The sequence below is a fragment of the Phalaenopsis equestris genome, unplaced genomic scaffold, assembly GCF_001263595.1.
Source record: "Phalaenopsis equestris unplaced genomic scaffold, ASM126359v1 Scaffold000263, whole genome shotgun sequence".
NCBI lineage: Eukaryota > Viridiplantae > Streptophyta > Magnoliopsida > Asparagales > Orchidaceae > Phalaenopsis > Phalaenopsis equestris.
The window spans coordinates 546,035-565,261 of NW_018164705.1; the positions used below are offsets into that span (position 1 = coordinate 546,035).

Sequence of the window (19,227 nt, forward strand, 5' to 3'; positions counted from 1 at the left end):
CATATGAAAGCAATTTAATCAACTAAGAAGTGTTAAGCAACAAAAATTTTCAACCCCCTAAAATCGAAAAAAAATATTCTAAAACTTAAATGAAACCTTAATGAACAAAGATCACCGAATGCAACTTTAATCATGTTACCCGGGTCTACGAAAATATCTTGGATGATGCAACTCATGGATATTGACAAGAATCTTTTAGTCGGAGGAGGTTTGACTACCTCTTTGGGCTAAGCATATCAGAGATCCCGACACCCCGGGACTACGTAAAGCCATGGGCATCTTAACCGGGTTGTTCTAAATAAAACAATATAAAATAAACTCATTAATTAATCAAATTACTAAACAAATACATTATTTCTTCTATATTAAATTGTGATAAAACATTCTTAACTCAATTTTGCAGGACTACTAAAAGGTAAACCGTTGTGATATATTTATTTTACATCTTATTAGGGTGTGTTAGCTTTGTTTTGCAAAACTTCTATGATTAAAATAAGTTGTTGTAATAACATATGATCTACCTTTCAAGTCATCATTTCTTTTGTAGAGTTTGGAGGTGTTGTGGTCGGTCAACTATTAACATCTAAACTATCCAAATAAAGACGAAACACAAAGCAAATGATGAACCTCAACTAAACCATCAACGGTACTTTAGATGATGTCGGTCGACGAGTCTAACATAGGTTTAGGATTGGCACCCATGTTGTTAGTCTATCTATATTTATTCGATAGGTCTACCCACATTATAGGTCAATATTTACATTTGTACTTTTTGCTTAGATTGCTGGTAGGCTCATTTAAGTATTAATTTTTCTAACCCTAACCAAATAAACAACTTCAATTTAATCTTCCTAAACAAAACTCATAACTAAAACTAAAATTGCACGAATTATTACATTCACATCTATATAAATGACATGTAATAATTCACATCTATATAAATGACATGCATCCAAAACAACCTCGATTGACAATAAATGAAATTGAGTAGGAACCTCTTTTTATTTAGGAATGTGAATGAAAACATGATTTGTAGGCATATGCATAACATATTGCTCCTACTACTCGACTTTCAGACCCCCACTCATTGCACATAAAGGGGTGATTTGACTCATGAAAACCACTATTTTATAGAGTGAGTTCTGTTTATGAATACCGATTGACCTTTTGAACAAACTTTCTACGCATTCATCATCAAGGACCTGCAAAATCTACTACACAGTCTGCTTCGGAACATTCAACACTAACATAATAAAGCATTTGAGTGTGGTGAGATATAAAATAATTAAAAATCAAAATCTTAAAACTATAATCGCATTAGTCTTAGGACATTATGCATATCATACATCTATGATCAAATCTTAAGATTTATTACTTCTAATAAAACAACAATCTACCCTATCTTACATCATTGAGACTGGTTATGCATAGTTTTGAATGTGATTAGGTGATTTAGGTGACAGCTCTTACAAGGCAGGGTTGTTGCATTTTGTGCTTCTCTTTCTTTATATTAGGGTTTCAAAGTTTCACTTCTTTCAGTAAACTTCACCTTAAAATTCTGAGGTTGTTCATCTAGTAATAACGTACATCCTTACCTTTCGGGTATTGCATGATCGTATGTCGTGTAATATAAATCCTAACATTCTAATAAGACATCAAGATAAAATATTAAATTTTCTTCAAAAGCATCAAAGTCAAATAATAGGATTATAGAGGTGCCACTGGTCTGCTCAGTATCTTTGACATGTACTTTTTTCTTCTATTGAGTTCCAATAATAACGGTTCCACTTTTGAGCATTTTCAACTTGGAATTCCAATGTTCAATCGTGAAAACCTAAACTCAAAAATTTCATGAGGACAAAACCACAACCTTAATCGAAAATTTTTTTAAGTAACTTTGTTTGTTTAAAATGTAATTAACTATAAAAGTTTTCTCTAACAGAAAGTTGAAGTTCTCAGATTTAATAGGGGAAAGATATTTCGGCTTAATCGTAGATCAGTGCAAATGTCCAACATTTCTTAATTTAAATAATCGAACCCATCGTGAAGCCGTACTTCTATCTTTCGAGGATAGTATGCCACTTTCGATGACCCAATTGACTATTTAAATAATCAATTCATCAAACCTGCACGGCATTCAAAGCTCTATGTCGAGAAATAAAACTGACAAGGTTGTTAGTCATACAACCAGGAACAAGTGAATCCTAAGAAATAGAGAAATCAGCTAAGCAGCGCAAAGGGAGGTAAATTTCTAATGCAAAACTACAAGAACAAATAAGTTGACGAATATAATTTTTTGAAGGCCTCCACACCTAAATTTCTAGCTTTTAGAAGTATGACTAACTAAAGCAGCGAACTATAAACATATTATGTGTTTTTTGTCCTCATGTTAAAAAGTTTATATTTGAGATGATGTATAATTGAGACTTTATGAACATTTACACTATCATGTTTAATTCTAGGTTTATTTTATGTTTTAAGTCCTATAAGCGTAATGTGGTCACTTGTACCGCCTAGTTCTTAAATATACAAAGAAATTATATTCTCTTTTAATGATGATGAATGGTGGCATTGCCCAACATTCATTATTTATATATTCCATAATATTATGTATAAACTACAATAAGTTTCAACAAATTCTACTTAGTTTCGATAAGGCGACTAGTTATCCAAAGTTTCCTTGTTTTGTATTTATATCTCACAATTTATATTTCACATAATTTTGTTCATAATTTTGTTTTTTTTTTTTTCACCCAAGTTTATCGAAATTTCGAACAACTTGCTTCCTTCACATCCAAGTCATTTATAATTTTTTGAAGAAGCCATCGCCTGATTACCATTCCAAAGCCTCCATAAACAACAAAACTCGAGATCAATCAAAGCAAGGCTTGGTCATAGTTAACCACTTCCTTAAATTGGCCAAAGAAAACCCAAAAATAATTTTGGCCAACTGAATTTTGATTCATTTCCTTCTTCGACTCTTGTTTGTAGCCATTTGATTAAATTTTGACCAAAATTAATTAATAAAAATTATCATTGCTCATCACCATAGCTCCACAAGTAGCCAAAAAAACATTCATCCCACCAACGTCCTGTTGCCCAACTGCCAATGTCCCCTCCTTAATCACCTTCATACATTAAAATACCAAAAAACTTCTTTCATTTCCTAATTCATACAATAAACCTCCTTCATGTTCCAACATTCCTCTTCTCAAAAAGAAGACCTAATCCATCTAAAATACTATGCTCGGCCCCATCCCAATCCTCATTATTATCAGGCAAATCAATCTCCACCTCCCCTATTCTCAAAGGTGCTCTTATGATTGCAATCATCTTAAATGAATATTATGAAGAAATTCTCATTTTATTCAAACGACAGAAGATATGATGCTCCAAGACCTTATATTCCTCCTAATCATTTACCTGCTCGATTGTAAAAACATTTTCTTCTTTTTCAAAGCCTACAAAAATACTATAATCATTCTTTTCCTCCAACCAATCGATCACACTATTCCTAATTTCCGCCTTCACATGATCACTTCAATGCTCGATTCATTTTCAAATTCACATGATTTGAGACATGTAAATACATAAGAGATGTGTGTTAGTTGAGATTGTTGATGATTCTGAACTTATGGTGCTTTGACGTGTTGCTCGTTGAGACAAACACCTCTTTCCAAATCTCTTCAAAGCTACAAGCACCTCATTGTTGATGATTCTGAACTTATGGTGCTTTGATGGGTTGCTCGTTGAGACTAATACCCCTTTTCCAAATCTCTTATAGCTAGCTACAAGCACCTCTTATCAAGAATTTTCTAAGCTACAGGTCCCCAATGGGCATTTTTCGATAGAGAGTAAAAAGGGTTAATGATTTGCTTGCTCGGAATCTCCTTGATAATTTAGTCCTATAGTGAATCTCAAAAGAACATCTAGAAGAATAAGTTCTTGTTAGTCTAAAGGCTTTTTATTAACTAAATATTACCTCTAGCCTACAACACTCCTCTGGAGAAAAGTTCTTTCTGGACAAACAGAAAAACAATAAGGGCTAAAAATCATCATCAAAATCTTGGCATTTATGCAACTTTATTCTAATATAAGTCTTATGTCATATGCTTTGCATGTTATAAAAATCTATTTTGCCATGATGTAATTGGAACTTAATGAGACATTAATGTTGTGCTATTTAGGTCAAGGTTATTTTATGTTTCAAGTCATAAAAGCCATAAGATGAATTACTGCAACTCCCTTTCAATGCTAAGTGCACATCTAGAGACCATTTGGGGCAGATTATTTGCCTCAGCGCAGCTGTTTCTCAGAATTAATTGGGAGAAAACGTGACCGTGGGTTCGACCCTGCAGCCCACGTTCCTTCATTATGTTGCGACGGGGCTACCCTAGCATCATCCCGCTGCCTCTTTCTCTCTCACGAGTCTTGCCTTCACGTCTCATTCTCTCGCGATCCTCATGGGGCTGCCTCTCTCACGATTCTTGCTCTAACTCCCCTCTCTCTTTCTCTTGATTCTTAAGAATACGGTGTTGCCTCTTTCTATCTCGCTTCTATGAATTAATTGTTGTGGTGAGTTCTTTGCTCCCTCTTCTCTCTCTAGTCTTCGGCCCTGTTTCGATCATTTGATCCACCCTGTGTGGTGGTTCCTCTTCGTGCAGTGGTTTTTGATCATTTGCCCCGCCTCTATTTCAATTATCTCTACCTTAGAATAAATATTGTGGTTTTTAATTTTGCAAATGTTTATGTGCCCAAGATTTTTGCAGGTTCTCTACACTCTTATCCTTAGATGATTTTTGGTTGATGTTGCATTTCAGAATTTTTGAAAATTCCACGTGCAATGACTTGGAAATGGGTGATGTTTTTTGGTTGATGTTGGATTTCAATTTTTCGTTTGCTCTTTTAAGTTTTTGATATTTGTCGAAAATATGTGATGGTTTTGATTGCACGTGCAATGACTTGGAAACAGGGGTGCTTTTCGGTTGATATTGGATTATGGTTTTCTCTTTGCTTTATTATGTTCTTGGTGTGGGCCAAATATATGTGGTGGTGTTGATTGCACATGCAGTGACTTGAAAATATAAATGATTACTTGAAACGTATAGGAGCCATATGTTGGTGTGTCGAGGCGATGGCAGTGATGTTGTTGATGTGTTGGTGTGTACAAGTAATTGACAGTGGATAATCAGATATAGATTTTAAACATACAAAAGTGAGTTGTATCAATTTTGTTTGTAGCAAAAAAATATATATATATTTGTTTTGAAAAAAATATATCTGTTCTTATCAAATTTGTTTTTATTAGTTTTGTAAAAATTTAATTGTCCACAAGTCGATCACACTGTTGGGCTAGGACGGCCAGCAACCTAAGAAGACAAGGGTCATCACTAGTCTAGTGTCGGTGAATAATATTGTCATCCTACATTTTCACCGGATCCCTGGGACGAGTTCCGATGTCGTAGGATGCGATATTATTCTGTTATACCACCGGATGTCTTTGTCATCACGGCCTTAAACCCCAAAAGAAAACCGTTCAACTTAAGTCATTGTTCGATGGTTCATATATAGCCACAGCTATATATGCGCGCTTATGTGAAGACATAAGCACGTAAAACCGAACCAAGAAGCAAGGAAAAAGAATCAAAAAGAAATAAATAAAAAAAGGAAGGGACTAACCCGCCTCTAAAACTAGTATAATGAAGAGACCAAAACGGTAAGAGGGTTAGCCTCAAATATTCACTCAATAGAACACCTCAAATAAATAGCAAAATGAGCACACCCATCAATAGTTAACTCTTTTCCAAACCGTCGATGTAACAAATCCAAAAGAAATGTATCGAAAGACTACAATTGCTAGCCCAAAACACCTCCAAAAGACACATTTTAAAAGATTTCAAGTTGCTCCCAATTCAATCCAAACCTGCTCAAAAGCCGCACTTCAAAAGGGGCCCAAATTGCAACTAAACTCTCCCAACAAATATAAAAAGGGTCTTGCATTGCAGTCAATTCAACCCAAAAAACTGGGCATTGAAACTTTTTCCAAACATCAAGCAAATCGGCTCTCGAAGAAGATACTCGAATTCCCAAAACCACGAGAATTAAAGCATTTAAACCCACCCTAAGGTTAGCAAATTAGGAATAAACTAAGAGGACCACCAAACTCAACATAAAAGAACCCAGCTGACTGATTTCGGGCATGGGCAGCAAGGCAACAACCCACACCAACACAGGGGACCCGAACTACATATTTCAGGTAGCAGCAGCAAAAGCACCACCAAAACTGACACAACAGAACCCACATAGCTGATCTCGGGTAGGAGCGGCAAGGAAACAACCCACGCCAACACAGGGAATCCAAACTACAGATTTCAGGTAGGAGTAGCAAAAGCACCACCAAAACCGACACAATAGAGCCCACATAGCTGATCTCGGGTAGGGGCAGCAAGGGAACCCAAACTACTGAATCAGGTAGGAGCGGCAAAGCAACAACCCACACCAATATAGGGCGGCCACAATAATGATTTTGAATAGATCCAACAGGGGAAAGCAATCCAAACTAACACGGGAAAGCACCAGCAGTCTCAAATAGAGCTCTCGGGTAGGGGCAGCAACAGCATCACCAAAACCAACACAAGAGAACCCACACTGTTGATTTCAAGTAGGAGCAGCAAAAGCACCAACAAAATCAACACAAGGAGGCTACAATAAAGATATTGAATTGATTCAAAAGGGGAAAACAATCCAAATCGACACTGGGGAGCACCAACCAGCAGTTTTCGGATAAAGGGCAGCAAGGGTACCACCCAAAACAAACACAAAGATGTTCCACCAACAGTTTCGAGTAAGGGTAGTAAGAACACCACCCAAAATCAACACAAAAGAACCCATCCAACAGGTTTTGAGTAAGGGCAGCAAGAGCACCACCCAAAATCAACACAAGAGAACCCATCCAACAGGTTTCGGGTGAGGGCAGCAAGAGCACCACCCAAAGCAACAGAGGGGAGCACTAACAATGGTCTCGAATAGAGCCAGTAGGAAACACAATCCAAATCCAACAAGAAAACAGCAGCAATTTTGCCAAGTAGGGGACTGTTCGAGCAGGGACAGCAAGAACAAACCTGCAAAACCCACCCCTGAAAACAAAGAACCAACCATATGTAGTTCAAGTGGGGCAACGGTAACATAACGTATCCAAACCAACCAAAAGAACCAATCATCATCACAATTCTACTAAGCCCCAAAGCAATGAGCAAACATATGCATATGGCTCGAATAGAGGGGCAACAGAGAAGAAAACAAAACAAAGCTCGAAAGCCTTTAGATCATTCCCACAAATGGAGCACCAAAACTGCCTCATGACCGATGAATAATTGATTTCAGAAACACACCAAACCTTTCATAAAACCAAAGCCAAGAAATTCACCAAACCAGCTCCAAAATCCCACAGCCAAATGAATCAACAAAAAAAAAACATTGCACACATGTAGCCCAAGAGCCATCAAGCAGGCCCAGGTAATGCAGCTTGCGGGTAAAGATAGCAGGTAACAAACCGACAAAGAAAGCAACAAGTTTATAAGGTTGAAACAGCCTCTGAATTTCACATTTTTGAAGAAGCTGGATGGCATAAACGTACAGGTGTAATAAGAACAAAAGAAATAAGTCTTTACATGCATAATACTTGAATCATTGACACTTATAAGCCTAACACCCTCAGCTAAGCAAACAGCATGAAGTAATTAAATCAGACTTACCATAAATGCTAAAGGCCTAAACATCCATAGCAACTGATAGCTTATACATACATATATATATATATACATATATATATATATATATTCTTCTTCTTTTTTTAAGTAAAAAAAAAATGCTCAAGATTTTTATCCCCTCGAGCTTGTTCAGCCTCTGTCGAGCAGAGAAGAAGAGCAGAAAGGAGAAAAATTACCTTGCTCGAGCTTTTGAAGGAAACAAAAAGGAAGCCACAAAACTCCCAAACACCAAGCCCTCGAGCACGAAGTCCTAGCTGAGTAGAGATTTCGGCAGAACCTCCCTAGACTCAAAATTTTCGTAACCTGACCGCCCCCCATGGTGTTTTATACCCGAAGAAGAAAAAGAGAGAGCGTAGTCGTATCATCGATGGATGACGGGGCATTGCAGGACCTAGCTAACTAAAGGAAACGAGCGCAAGAGGCTCGAGTAACCGCAAATATACCGCAAAGGGGAGTTACGAAGTGAATCGACATACAGTCGTGAGGGTCAAAGGGAACGAACGCTTCAGACGCAAAGGGAGAAGAAGCTTTGGGCAGAGCGAATAGGGAGTCACCTCGTCGTGGCGTGGAGGGAACGACAGGGCAAGCGACCAGACTGCGAGACTTAAGTCGTGGTGTGCGCTTATTTAGGTTAAATAGGATTAGCGTTTTATATTACAACCCTTATATATATATATATACAAAATACCCCGATTTTCGTGTCATTGATGCGTGTCGGGAATTATAGTGATGTGTATGTCCTTTCTAGCTAAAATCGACGCTTTGGACAGGCTGGAGCAGTCAATTTTGTCGTCCGGGGTCATCCGAAAAGCCTTGGCAATGATTGGGTCGAAAACGCACCAAATTCAAATTTCCTTAAAATTTCATTCCGTGATCGATTATTCCAGCAATTGATCCAAGCTTGATCAATCGTGAAGCTTTCTACAGGTGCAGATAACGTGAATTTTGATATTTATGTGCAATGAGCGCGCGAATTGTGATATTTGTGCATCGTGAGAGTACACGGAAGTCACGATGGGTTTCCTAAGGCTTTAGATCCTATGGATACTCGACTTGAGTTTCGTTGTGTTGGTTTTAATTCGCTCAACCCAATGTTGAGGATTTAGAACCATCCATATGAAACTGTAAGGAGTCAAGAAGTGGCTCGAATTTCTAGTTGGTGCGGGTCCTTGACTAGTCCTCTAAGAGATTCCAACAGGAAGTCCTAAGTCTAGACCCTAGGCTCTTAAGAAGAAGGAGACCTCACCAAAAATGAGGTCAACAATATCATAGTTGAGTGGGGTTCAAGAACAATTAAGCCCCGTAAGACTCTATAAGGCTGAGTGAGGGTGGTGCATGGCATTCAATGGTTTTGAGAACTAAAATTTTAGGATTCATGGTCAACGCGAAGTACTATAAGAGTTTATTAAAATCCACATAAGAATTGAGAATAATCCCAAATCGAAGTAATATAAGAGTTGGGTCCAAGATACTAGTAATGAACCTCACCTATTAGCTTAATTTTTTGTAAATATGGATGTTCGTTCACTAGAATGTATTGCTTCTACGAGGATCCATCGTAATCCATACAATCACTTATCAGTTTCAAGAATTAATAATATAGAGGATACAGACCAAGCTAAGTTAATCAAATATCACACAATCATTCAATAATTAAACAAAAACAATAGTACAAAATTGCAAAAGAAAAAAAAAATGCGTCCAAAATGCATTATTTGAAACAATCTATCTCCCTCCACTTTTCTTATTTACACCGCAAGCTGACTCAATGATCTGTAAGACAAGAGCTCCTACCTCATTGATTTGTGAACTATTATATTACTTCTAAAACTATTCTATGTCTAATCATCAATTTGTGACCTGCTGTAATTATTTTTTCCTAAATCGTATGTTTCCTATCAGAAACTCAACCAAAATTGTATATATATATCACACAAATGTTGGAATAAAATATTATAATAATTTATTCAACTTTTTGTCATGGTAGAGCCCCACGCATTTTATCAGCATTTCAGAAAACCACTAATATTATATCTGCATCGCTTAGAATTTGTAAGCATCCATTGCTCAATTCTTTTCATTTCACCTAATCTTCTTATTTCTTGCATTAATTATTGCAGTCATATCTCAATCCTTCTTTTCCTTTGCATATTATTTACTTTCTTGAGAATCACAAAAAAATCATGTTCCCTTAATTTGAAGTTCATTTGAAATCGAAATTGAAACCCGAAACCAATGCAAGAGATACAAAATACTAATTGATCATTTCAATGAAAGAAAGAATCTCACCCAACCACAATTGACTCGCACCTTCTTTAAAGGAAGAGAAAAATTGAGTCATTTACTAGGTAACATAACTCAATAAGATGATCCAATATTTAAAACCTAGGATGAACAGTACTCTTACTGTGATATCTTATTTATGAAATAACTAACACAGGCATGTTTCTCGATTCAACCAAAAAGAAAAGGATACGGTAAAGTAAATTTATTCTAAAGTCCGTGATGCAACTCAAGAAATTAAATCAGAAGTTCAGCCAGAAAGCAAGAAAGACAAATCATCATAATATACTCCAATCTACTATAAGGTCTTCGGCAATAGTTGGTTGGATTCATTGTCAATGTATCAAATGGAATCTAATAAAGATGCAACGCTCCTTAAAACATTATTTGAAAAGGAACAAATTGATGAGTTTCTTGATGGATTAAATATTGAGTTTGAAGCCATAAAGTTGTAAAGTCTCAAAATTATTAAGAAAAAAATTCCCTTTATAAAAATCATTGTCATCATACAGAGGAGAGTTATGATTGCCAATAATCCCATTAAAGTTAAGTACTAATGACAAAGGATATACAAACAACTAGATTAAAAACTCTTTCTTCTACAGAGCACATGCAATTACACTCAATAAAAACAGTCAGCAAAGATTTCCTATGGTGCATATGTTGTAAGAAAAAAACTTGGGATATAAAAGAAAAATATTGAAAGCTTCGTGAATTTTCACTAGGAAAAACTTAATTAACATTAGAAGGACAAGCAAAAAAATAAAGGAGTGATATATGACATGTGAGACAATGAAACACCAAAGAATCACTGACTGAATTCTATATATTAAATATACAAAAGTTAAAGAATTCATTGGTATTACTAAAGATTATTTTTATGGAAATCACTTTTGCATTCTCAAATCTCGAGTTTTACTTCCTCTTTTCTTGCTTTTAGAGTAATAGAGATGCCCGCTAACAGCACCAGGATTATTGATTGAGGATGTGTTTCGGGCGGCGGTGCGATGGCATTGTGGTGCCGCACCGCAATTTTTTTTGTTTGACAAACTTACATTTTGTCTGCATTCTCAAAAACTGTAGCTGAAAGTTGTGTTTTCTCATAAGATCTGGCTACATGTGATGGTTGCTAAAAAGTTGCGGTCTGACTTCTTAAAAATAAGTAAATAAATAAATAAAATTTTTAATAGCCACCTTAGCTTTTTAAACAGCAGTTTCTTTTTCAGCAGCTTCACAGTTGTTTCTTCAATCAGTTGCAGCTGCCGCAAACAGATCCTAAGTAGTTATAGACCATATAGCCCACACAAATTTATTTCATATTTCATATGATCCCTATCATAAACACAAGAAAAATAAATGATAATCATTATTAGCCAAAGAGACAGAATTATCAAAAAATCCCTAACAATTTAAAATGTCCTTCATGTATTAAATTATTCACCAGCTTATTATATATTCAAAAAAATATTAATAAATTCAAAATGCATAATTGTATTTTACCTTTCACATTGCACATTCTGAGAATAGGAAGAGGATGAAAAGATTTGATGGGAAAAGAGATGGTCTCTATCACTTAGAGTAATTCGATTACTAAAGAAGCTTAAAATAACGAATTGTATTATACTTCCTTGTTGAAATCTTTAATTAAAATAAAGAAAAGGTATGCCTTAACACTTAAGTACTAAGCATCCTTATTTTGTTATTCTCAAAATATTTAGTTAATAAAATATTAAAATTAGAAAATTTTCATATGATATTTTCGAGTTCAAAAAATATAAGCACACTAGCTTTTCAATAACACAAAAACAAAAAGTCTATTTTTCTCACTCATAATGATAACTAGAGGCCGTACAACTAATATACCCGAGACTCGACAGTTTTTGCTTTTAATATTGACTACACATATGTGTCATAAATCTTTTAATAAAAACAAAAAAAAAATAATATAATAATTCTCATCTTTTTTAGCATGATCAAAAATTAAATTGATATTGAAATTAATAAAAATATAACCCAACATTGTCTAAACTTTCAAACCATTCTCACTCCTAATGTTTTCAAGTAAAATACAGGAGTCATTTAGTGTATACGAAAGTCAAGCTGAACGATAAAACGGCCGACAACCATTACAAGAGCTTACACATTTGTACAAAAGAAAAACCACCTACCATTACAAGAGTTCTCATTAAAAGAAAAAACAATCCAAGATAATATTGTATTACACATGAACCATTTAATGTATTACGCATTTGAAAAAAAGAACAACCACCTACCATACGAGAGCTCTCATTTAAAAAAAAAAAACATTCCAAGATAATATTGGAGGAAAGTTGTCTTAAATGGAAAGGAAATGATGAAACTACCAAAAAAATCAATAAGACATAGGAGAGGTCCTTATTGTGAAGTACAAATTTGATAGTTTATTAAAAAGATAAAATACTAGACTAGCAGTAATAGGTTAGACTTAAGCATATGGGATTAATTATCTTAAGACTCTCGTACCTATTGCAAAAATGAATACGTTTGAAATTTTTTTATTATTAATAGTTAATAATGGATTAATGGTTTAAAAATACAATAACTGAAGTGAAACATGCCTTCTTACATGGTGATCTAAAGAAGGCCTATTAACATTTGGCTTAAACACAAAATAAAAGGCATATAAATTAAAAAATGTAATATATGAATTGAACCAATCTACAAATACATGATTTGAAAGGTTCAATAAAGTAAATAAGACTCAACATATAATACAAAATTAAATCAACCATGTATTATTTGTGAAACACATCCTCAAAGGGTGTCTTTGAACTAACTTATGTCGATAACGTCATTGTAACAAATAGTGAATTGAAATGTATTTAGATTTTAAGGAAAAATTGCCCCAAAGTTTTCAAGAATTAGGTAAGTGTTAAGTTACTTCTATGATATTGAGGTTTCAAACACTAGAAATGTCATAATTATATTATAATACAAATGCATAGCTCACTGAAAGAAATAAATAAACTTGAATGCAAGCCCTCAAGAACCCCATTTAATCATATAAACATAAAAATGCTACAAAAAACAGTCATTGAAAAAAAACTCCTATCAAAGATTTGTAAGAAGAATTATCCACTTATCACATTAATATTGCCTATTTTGTTGGTTTGGTAATTTAATTCATACATAATCTTGAAAAATCGCACCTTATACAATAGAGCAGATTTTATAATATGTTAAGAGGAGCCCCATATAAAAAATTTTATTCAGAAGGGGAAATAATCTAAAACCTGACGCCTATACAAATGCATATGATGCAATATCCAAGGTTGATAATAAATCAACTTCAGAATATTACGTATTCCTTAAGAGGCAGTCTTGTAACTTGTAGTAGAAAATAAAATGTAATGATAAAATCTAGCATAAAAGCCAAATTCAAATCTACAATACTAGGAATATGTGAATTGCTATAATTGAAAACTATCCTGAAAGATTTAAAGTTGAATGGAAAGATCATATGAGGCTCTATTATGACAATACTTCAATCATCAATATTGCACATAATCTCACACATATGACCAAAACTATATATTAAAGTGAATGAACAATTTATAAAGAAGCGCGGTTATGACTTAATTTGCACTCCATTTTTCACCACAAATGGGCAACTTGGAGCGTCCCCGCTATAAAATTATAAGAATAATATTTAAAAAGTAACATGCCAGCTTGAAATGAACAACATCCATTCATTTGCTTGAAAGGAAAAGCAAGAAAATTAATCTCCATAAATTATGTCTACATCAATAGTTCATTCAGCCTAGCAATCTTACATCTTCCTTAATAACTTTATGCCACCTCAAAGCTTCATGAGATTAATACTGCCACATCATCACTATTGTAATAATTCTATAGTTATTATTCTTCCTACTCAATGATTTATGTACCATTGTAATTATTCTTCCTAGAATTTATATGATTCCCGTTAAATCTCACCTAGGATTTTACAACTGCACAAAAGTTGGAATGAAATACTCAAATCAATTTTTTACAATTACTGCCACAATATTTTGCAAGGTTTGTATAGAAGCTGAACATAAAACAAAAGACAGAAATAGATACCAACAGAAATAAATCAATTACATGATGTCTATCCACTCAATGCACACAATCATTTCTTTCTCTTTAAAGCTACCTTTATAAAGATTGTGCCACTTGACTGTGACAACAGATAAGGAATAATGCATACATAAGAAATATGTGAACTTAGAAAAAAACTATAACAAAATAGACGGGATGTTGAAATGTCGAATCAAAGACAAACATGCATCAACTCAAGGAAGCAATTATAGCAGTAGCTCAGTATGAGTCCTATAAAGAGCAATGTTAAGCAAGATGAGGGTATGGGATGCATAAATTTAATCATATTTGACATGAAGACAAATTAATACAAGGAAACCCTACAACAATCATTGTAAAGTGGAAATAATAACACTCAATATTCTGATCAAAAGCAGGGAAATTGACAGCAAGCTCAAGTATTTTCATTGTAGGCACATTATAAGCGCAATTTTGTCATAGATGGGTGTCCATATTGGGAATTCTTTTAGAATCGTGTAGACATTTATAAAATTATTGCAAACTCTTGCTTTTAATGAGATATTTAGAAACTATTATTTTCACGCCTCTGGACAGAATCATTCCCTTAAAAATCAATGTTTTTCAGCTGCTATAATAGTCTTGAGCTAATGAAATGCATGATAAATGCCCCTCTAGTTTCTTCATTTTAATAAAGAGAGAGCCATACATAAATAAAGGATGGTAAAGCCATACAAAGAACATAATATAAAAACTTTTGTTCCCACTCCATAAAAAAAAAAAATTAATACAACAAAATAAATTCCAATCCAATTAAAAAAAAATGATTCCGCTAAAAGATAAATGCAGAGTACCCTCTCTTGTTATTGTTTTACAATTAAAAGGATAAAAAACAAACTTAATGTAAGGATAACAAGGTTCAACAATGTAGGTTTGATGGAAGCTAACAGGCAATATTGCATATATTTATTTACATCAATTGTACAGTGAAAAAAAAAACTTTCTAAAGAGACGCATTTGTATCCTCAATGAAGATAAAAGAACTGTTCAATACACACTTAAATACAATTTGGGCCACAAAGGTGTAGCTTCTACTATTTCTGCAATTTCAGAAACTGCAACATGGAAAAAAGGATGGAATTAAATGTTTGATACAAAAGAAAAACTATAGTTGGACCCTCACCCTTTTTCTTTCTGATTCCAAGAAACAATCATCTTGGATTTATATGTATCTAAAAAGTTGTAAATACTTCAATAACCAACGCTAATATCCTTAGACAGGCACTGTTCCCGGATCACCATCATGAGCATCACCAATTTCCTTATTATGCTTAGCTTTCACTAAAGGAAATGATGATTGTCGGTTTGTCGGCTTCGCTGCTTGTTGATGAGAGGCCAGCATGTTTAAGTAAGTGTACAACGACATACCTCCAAGAGCAATAATTGCTCCACAGATGCTTAAAATCCCTGGATTAGAATTGAAGAGAAGAAAACCACCAAGCAGGATAACACAAGTCTTGAACTGCCCAAGAACAACATGGGAGACTGCAGACGTTGCCCTGAAATACGAGTACAATAAAGATACAGTTTGCAAAACACAAAGCAGTTCAGGAGATTCCACAAGGTTTCTAAAGCAAATTGCAAAATGATCTTCCCATGGAAACGATAAGAAGATAAAGAAGCCTCACCCCAGAGCCAATGCACCAGACCACTGTAACAAAAAACCAAGAATAGCTGAGAGGAATATGACCAATGTGTTGGAGAAGTTCCAATGGAAGGAAAGGGCGCCAGGAGGGTCGAGCCAGGGCATTAAAACCACCAGAAAGAAAAGAGTCATCGGGGTTGTCTTCCACATTAAGCTGCTTATCAAATCAAAAACTAATTAATGGAGGTCCTAAATATCATACATCAACCATTCCAAAAGGAAGAAACCGTAGTTTGAATAACATACGCTAAAGCTGTCCAGTTTTCACGCTGCTGAAGATTGGACCAAAGGATTTTGTTGACAGCACTCGGAATTATCCATGCCAGAGCAACTAATGATCCAAATAAGTGGAACTCCAGGTCTGTAACTGTTGCAACAGCAACTCCAATTGATACTATAGTCAGTGTCAAGGCCTGCATTATACAAAGAAAAAAGATGGATTCTTGATAACTAGATTGCTCGAGTTTATATAGAAAACCTCATGTCACCAAGTGAGGAATTTTACCTTCTGAAAAGAAACAGTCTTTGCAAAGAGCACAAACTCTGCTAGAACAATAGTTGGCGTCACAGCAATCTTCGTCATCTGATAGAAACCCACACTGGGGCATAAAGCAAAGCATCTTCAACATTTTAAAAAGGTAATGTGAGTGGAAGATGCAAAATTTCTTTTGAAATAAATACCTGTTGTACTTCAAGCTGACATTTGCGAGACCAGTAGAGAAAGACATGACCATGCCAAGGGTAAACAGACTAAAGAATCTGGAAGATTTTGCGGGAGGAGAGGCTGGAAGGAAAGAGAATGCATTCAAAATGGCCATTAAAAACCAGCTCAGACTGTAGTGGATGAAGGTAAGCAAGATTGGAAAATTGAAACCAACTTTTCCAAGCACCTGAAGAATTGTTAGAGTAGTTTAGTGTTTCAGGAATCCATTAATAAGAATCAAGATGCAACAAGGGAATACGTCAAGTAAATACCAGCTTGTTCATCAGAATGATACAAACAGAAACCCAAAAATTGAACGTTAAAGCAACCGTAGGGCCACAAATTCGTTGCTGTAGTCGCTTTGCACCTTCAGATGTTCGCAGATCGTTGAAAAGAGAAGCTCTAACATCTTCTAACCTTTTGCCTAATTCCATTAAAAAATTAACAAAATAAATGTACCTATAATCAAAATATAAAAAATTACAACAAAATATAAAATCAAAAATCAGTAAAAATAAATGAATTGCATGGGAAGAAGAAGATCCAAACCATTAAAAAGAGACGGTGTTTGAAACTGAATAACCGAAGCAATAAATTTGAAATTTTGCAGCGGGCAAATCAACATTCCAAAACGCTTGAATGAATTATCCATGCCCAATTGTTTGGGTCTCACAACACTAAACAAAATCCCAAATTGTTTTTCAATTTTCAACAACCCAACATCAAACATTTAATCATAATATCCAATCTTCCATACTCCCCATTCTACAAAGACGCTGCTGACCATGACCTGCAAACTATATAAAGCAGAGACCGACCATCTTTCTACTGGCAGTTGAAAAGAAACTTAATTGCCCTTCAAGCAATCCAAACAACCTCATCTAGGTTAAAAATCAACCAAAACAAACCCACCAAGCGATTCCTTTCAAACCATGAATTCTTTCGTAACCGATAGCCACAAAAACATGAAATGTGGCTTGAAGAATCAGATGGTGAAATCCAACCTAAATCCAAAAGCCTCCAAAAACCAGATGTAATGGAGAAAGATATAGTACCTCGCTCGCTGGCGTCGCTATCCTTTCGCTTGAGAAATCTTCTGACATCCTTTCTTACGAAGAAGTTCATCACTTTCCTGCTGCAAATCATGCTTCGAAGTAACCGAGAAAGAGAGCGCGTCTTCAGTGACTGGTGAGAAGTGGAGGGAGGGAGGAGAGAGATGAAAGAGAGCGCGTCTTCAGTGACTGGTGAGAAGTGAAGGGAGGGAGGAGAGAGATGAGGAGTAGGGTTGAGTGAGGTGTTGGTGAGCCAACCGAAGGTGCTCAGACCGCGAAGGACAGATTATGGGTAAGCCCTTTTCAGAGGCGAGATTATGTATGGAAAATAGCTGTGAAGAAATTTCAGGCCTAATTTAAAGAAGAATCATGGGTTAATGGCCCACTTATATGCGACTATTATTCTTTATTTTTCAAAAAAATATATATTAATTTAAAAATAATAATAAATATAAATATTTCTAAAAACAAAAATAAAAAATATTTAATAATTATTAGCTTTTTTAAAATTTTTTAAGTATATTTAATCTATTTTAAATTAAGCTAATTTAAAATAGAAATTTTAATAATAATACTTAGAATGATATTTCACCTACCAACTTTATTTTTTGGATTTTGAGAGTTAGAATGATATTTCAACGTTTGGATGTTTTCAACATCAATTTTTTTTTGGATATCATTGAATTAATTATTTTAATTATATATTTTTATGATATTTTCAAATAAGATTAATTTAAATTAAAACATAAAAATATTTGAAGAAATTTAAAATTAGATAAAATTAAATTAACAAATAGGTGTAAATTTGAAATGTCATGTAATATATATAAAATGCTAAAAACATATATGCAATGGTATGGTATGATAGCGCATGTTCTAGTGTATATCTATTCAGAGCCACAGTGATAGTTGTTGCAATTAATGTTCCCCATCTTAATCTTCATCCTCATCTCCAAGTTCTATGATGATCAAAGTTTTTGGTTGCATCCATATATAATTTGACATAAATAGTTTTTTTTTTTTTTCCCAAGGAAATGTCAAAGGCCATTATACATTAATAGTACGTGTGTGTATTGATGCATGCCAGAAATTTGCGGTAGTAAAGTAATATATTGTCTTAGAGGTACGAATATTCAACACACACTCAGAAATAGTAAAGTAATATATTGTCTTAGAGGTACGAATATTCAACACACACTCAGAAATAGTAAAGTAATATATTGTCTTAGAGGTACGAATATTCAACACACACTCAGAAATAGTAAAGTAATATATTGTCTTAGAGGTACGAATATTCAACACACACTCAGAAATAGTAAAGTAATATATTGTCTTAGAGGTACCAAAAGTTTTTACGTGAAAAATTTATAAATAGAAAAATCACGGGATTGTACCAGTTGAAAAGATCCACTATAAAATGATGATTGCAGTCACAACTACTCGTCTTAGAGACGAGAAAGAATCATAAGGTTTCTCAAGTTATAGCGTCGATGTGTGATAAACTTGTTGCAAAGAACGAGCAGCGACCGATAGCGGTCAACTATGGCCGGCAAGTGGTGGTCGACGGCCAGCAACGGTGGTCGGCGGCAGTCGATGGGGTTCGGTGGCGGCTTGGCGTCGGTGACGGGCGTCGGCCGG

General features: G+C 34.7%; 1 protein-coding gene across 4 annotated transcripts in view; it reads right to left on the bottom strand.

The window, feature by feature from the left end:
* Window positions 1-17,734, bottom strand: part of LOC110024637 (uncharacterized membrane protein At1g06890-like) — an 18,212-nt gene extending 478 nt beyond the window's left edge. The window contains exons 1-9 of one of the 4 annotated variants that reach the window (XR_002294025.1): window positions 17,593-17,607; window positions 17,087-17,214; window positions 16,810-16,961; window positions 16,516-16,724; window positions 16,340-16,433; window positions 16,081-16,247; window positions 15,818-15,988; window positions 15,313-15,688; window positions 11,367-11,384 (exon numbers count right to left, since the gene is read on the bottom strand). Coding sequence is in view for 2 of the 4 variants with exons in the window: in XM_020724712.1 (XP_020580371.1) it covers window positions 15,403-15,688; window positions 15,818-15,988; window positions 16,081-16,247; window positions 16,340-16,433; window positions 16,516-16,724; window positions 16,810-16,961; window positions 17,087-17,189 (1,182 nt within the window). In the remaining 2 variants the exon portion in view is untranslated. Of the gene's footprint in view, window positions 1-11,366; window positions 11,385-15,120; window positions 15,689-15,817; window positions 15,989-16,080; window positions 16,248-16,339; window positions 16,434-16,515; window positions 16,725-16,809; window positions 16,962-17,086; window positions 17,215-17,592 lie in introns of those variants that run through there. The other 3 variants (XR_002294024.1, XM_020724712.1, XM_020724713.1) reach the window with 3 other exon arrangements.
* Between the last annotated feature and the right edge of the window lie 1,493 nt (window positions 17,735-19,227).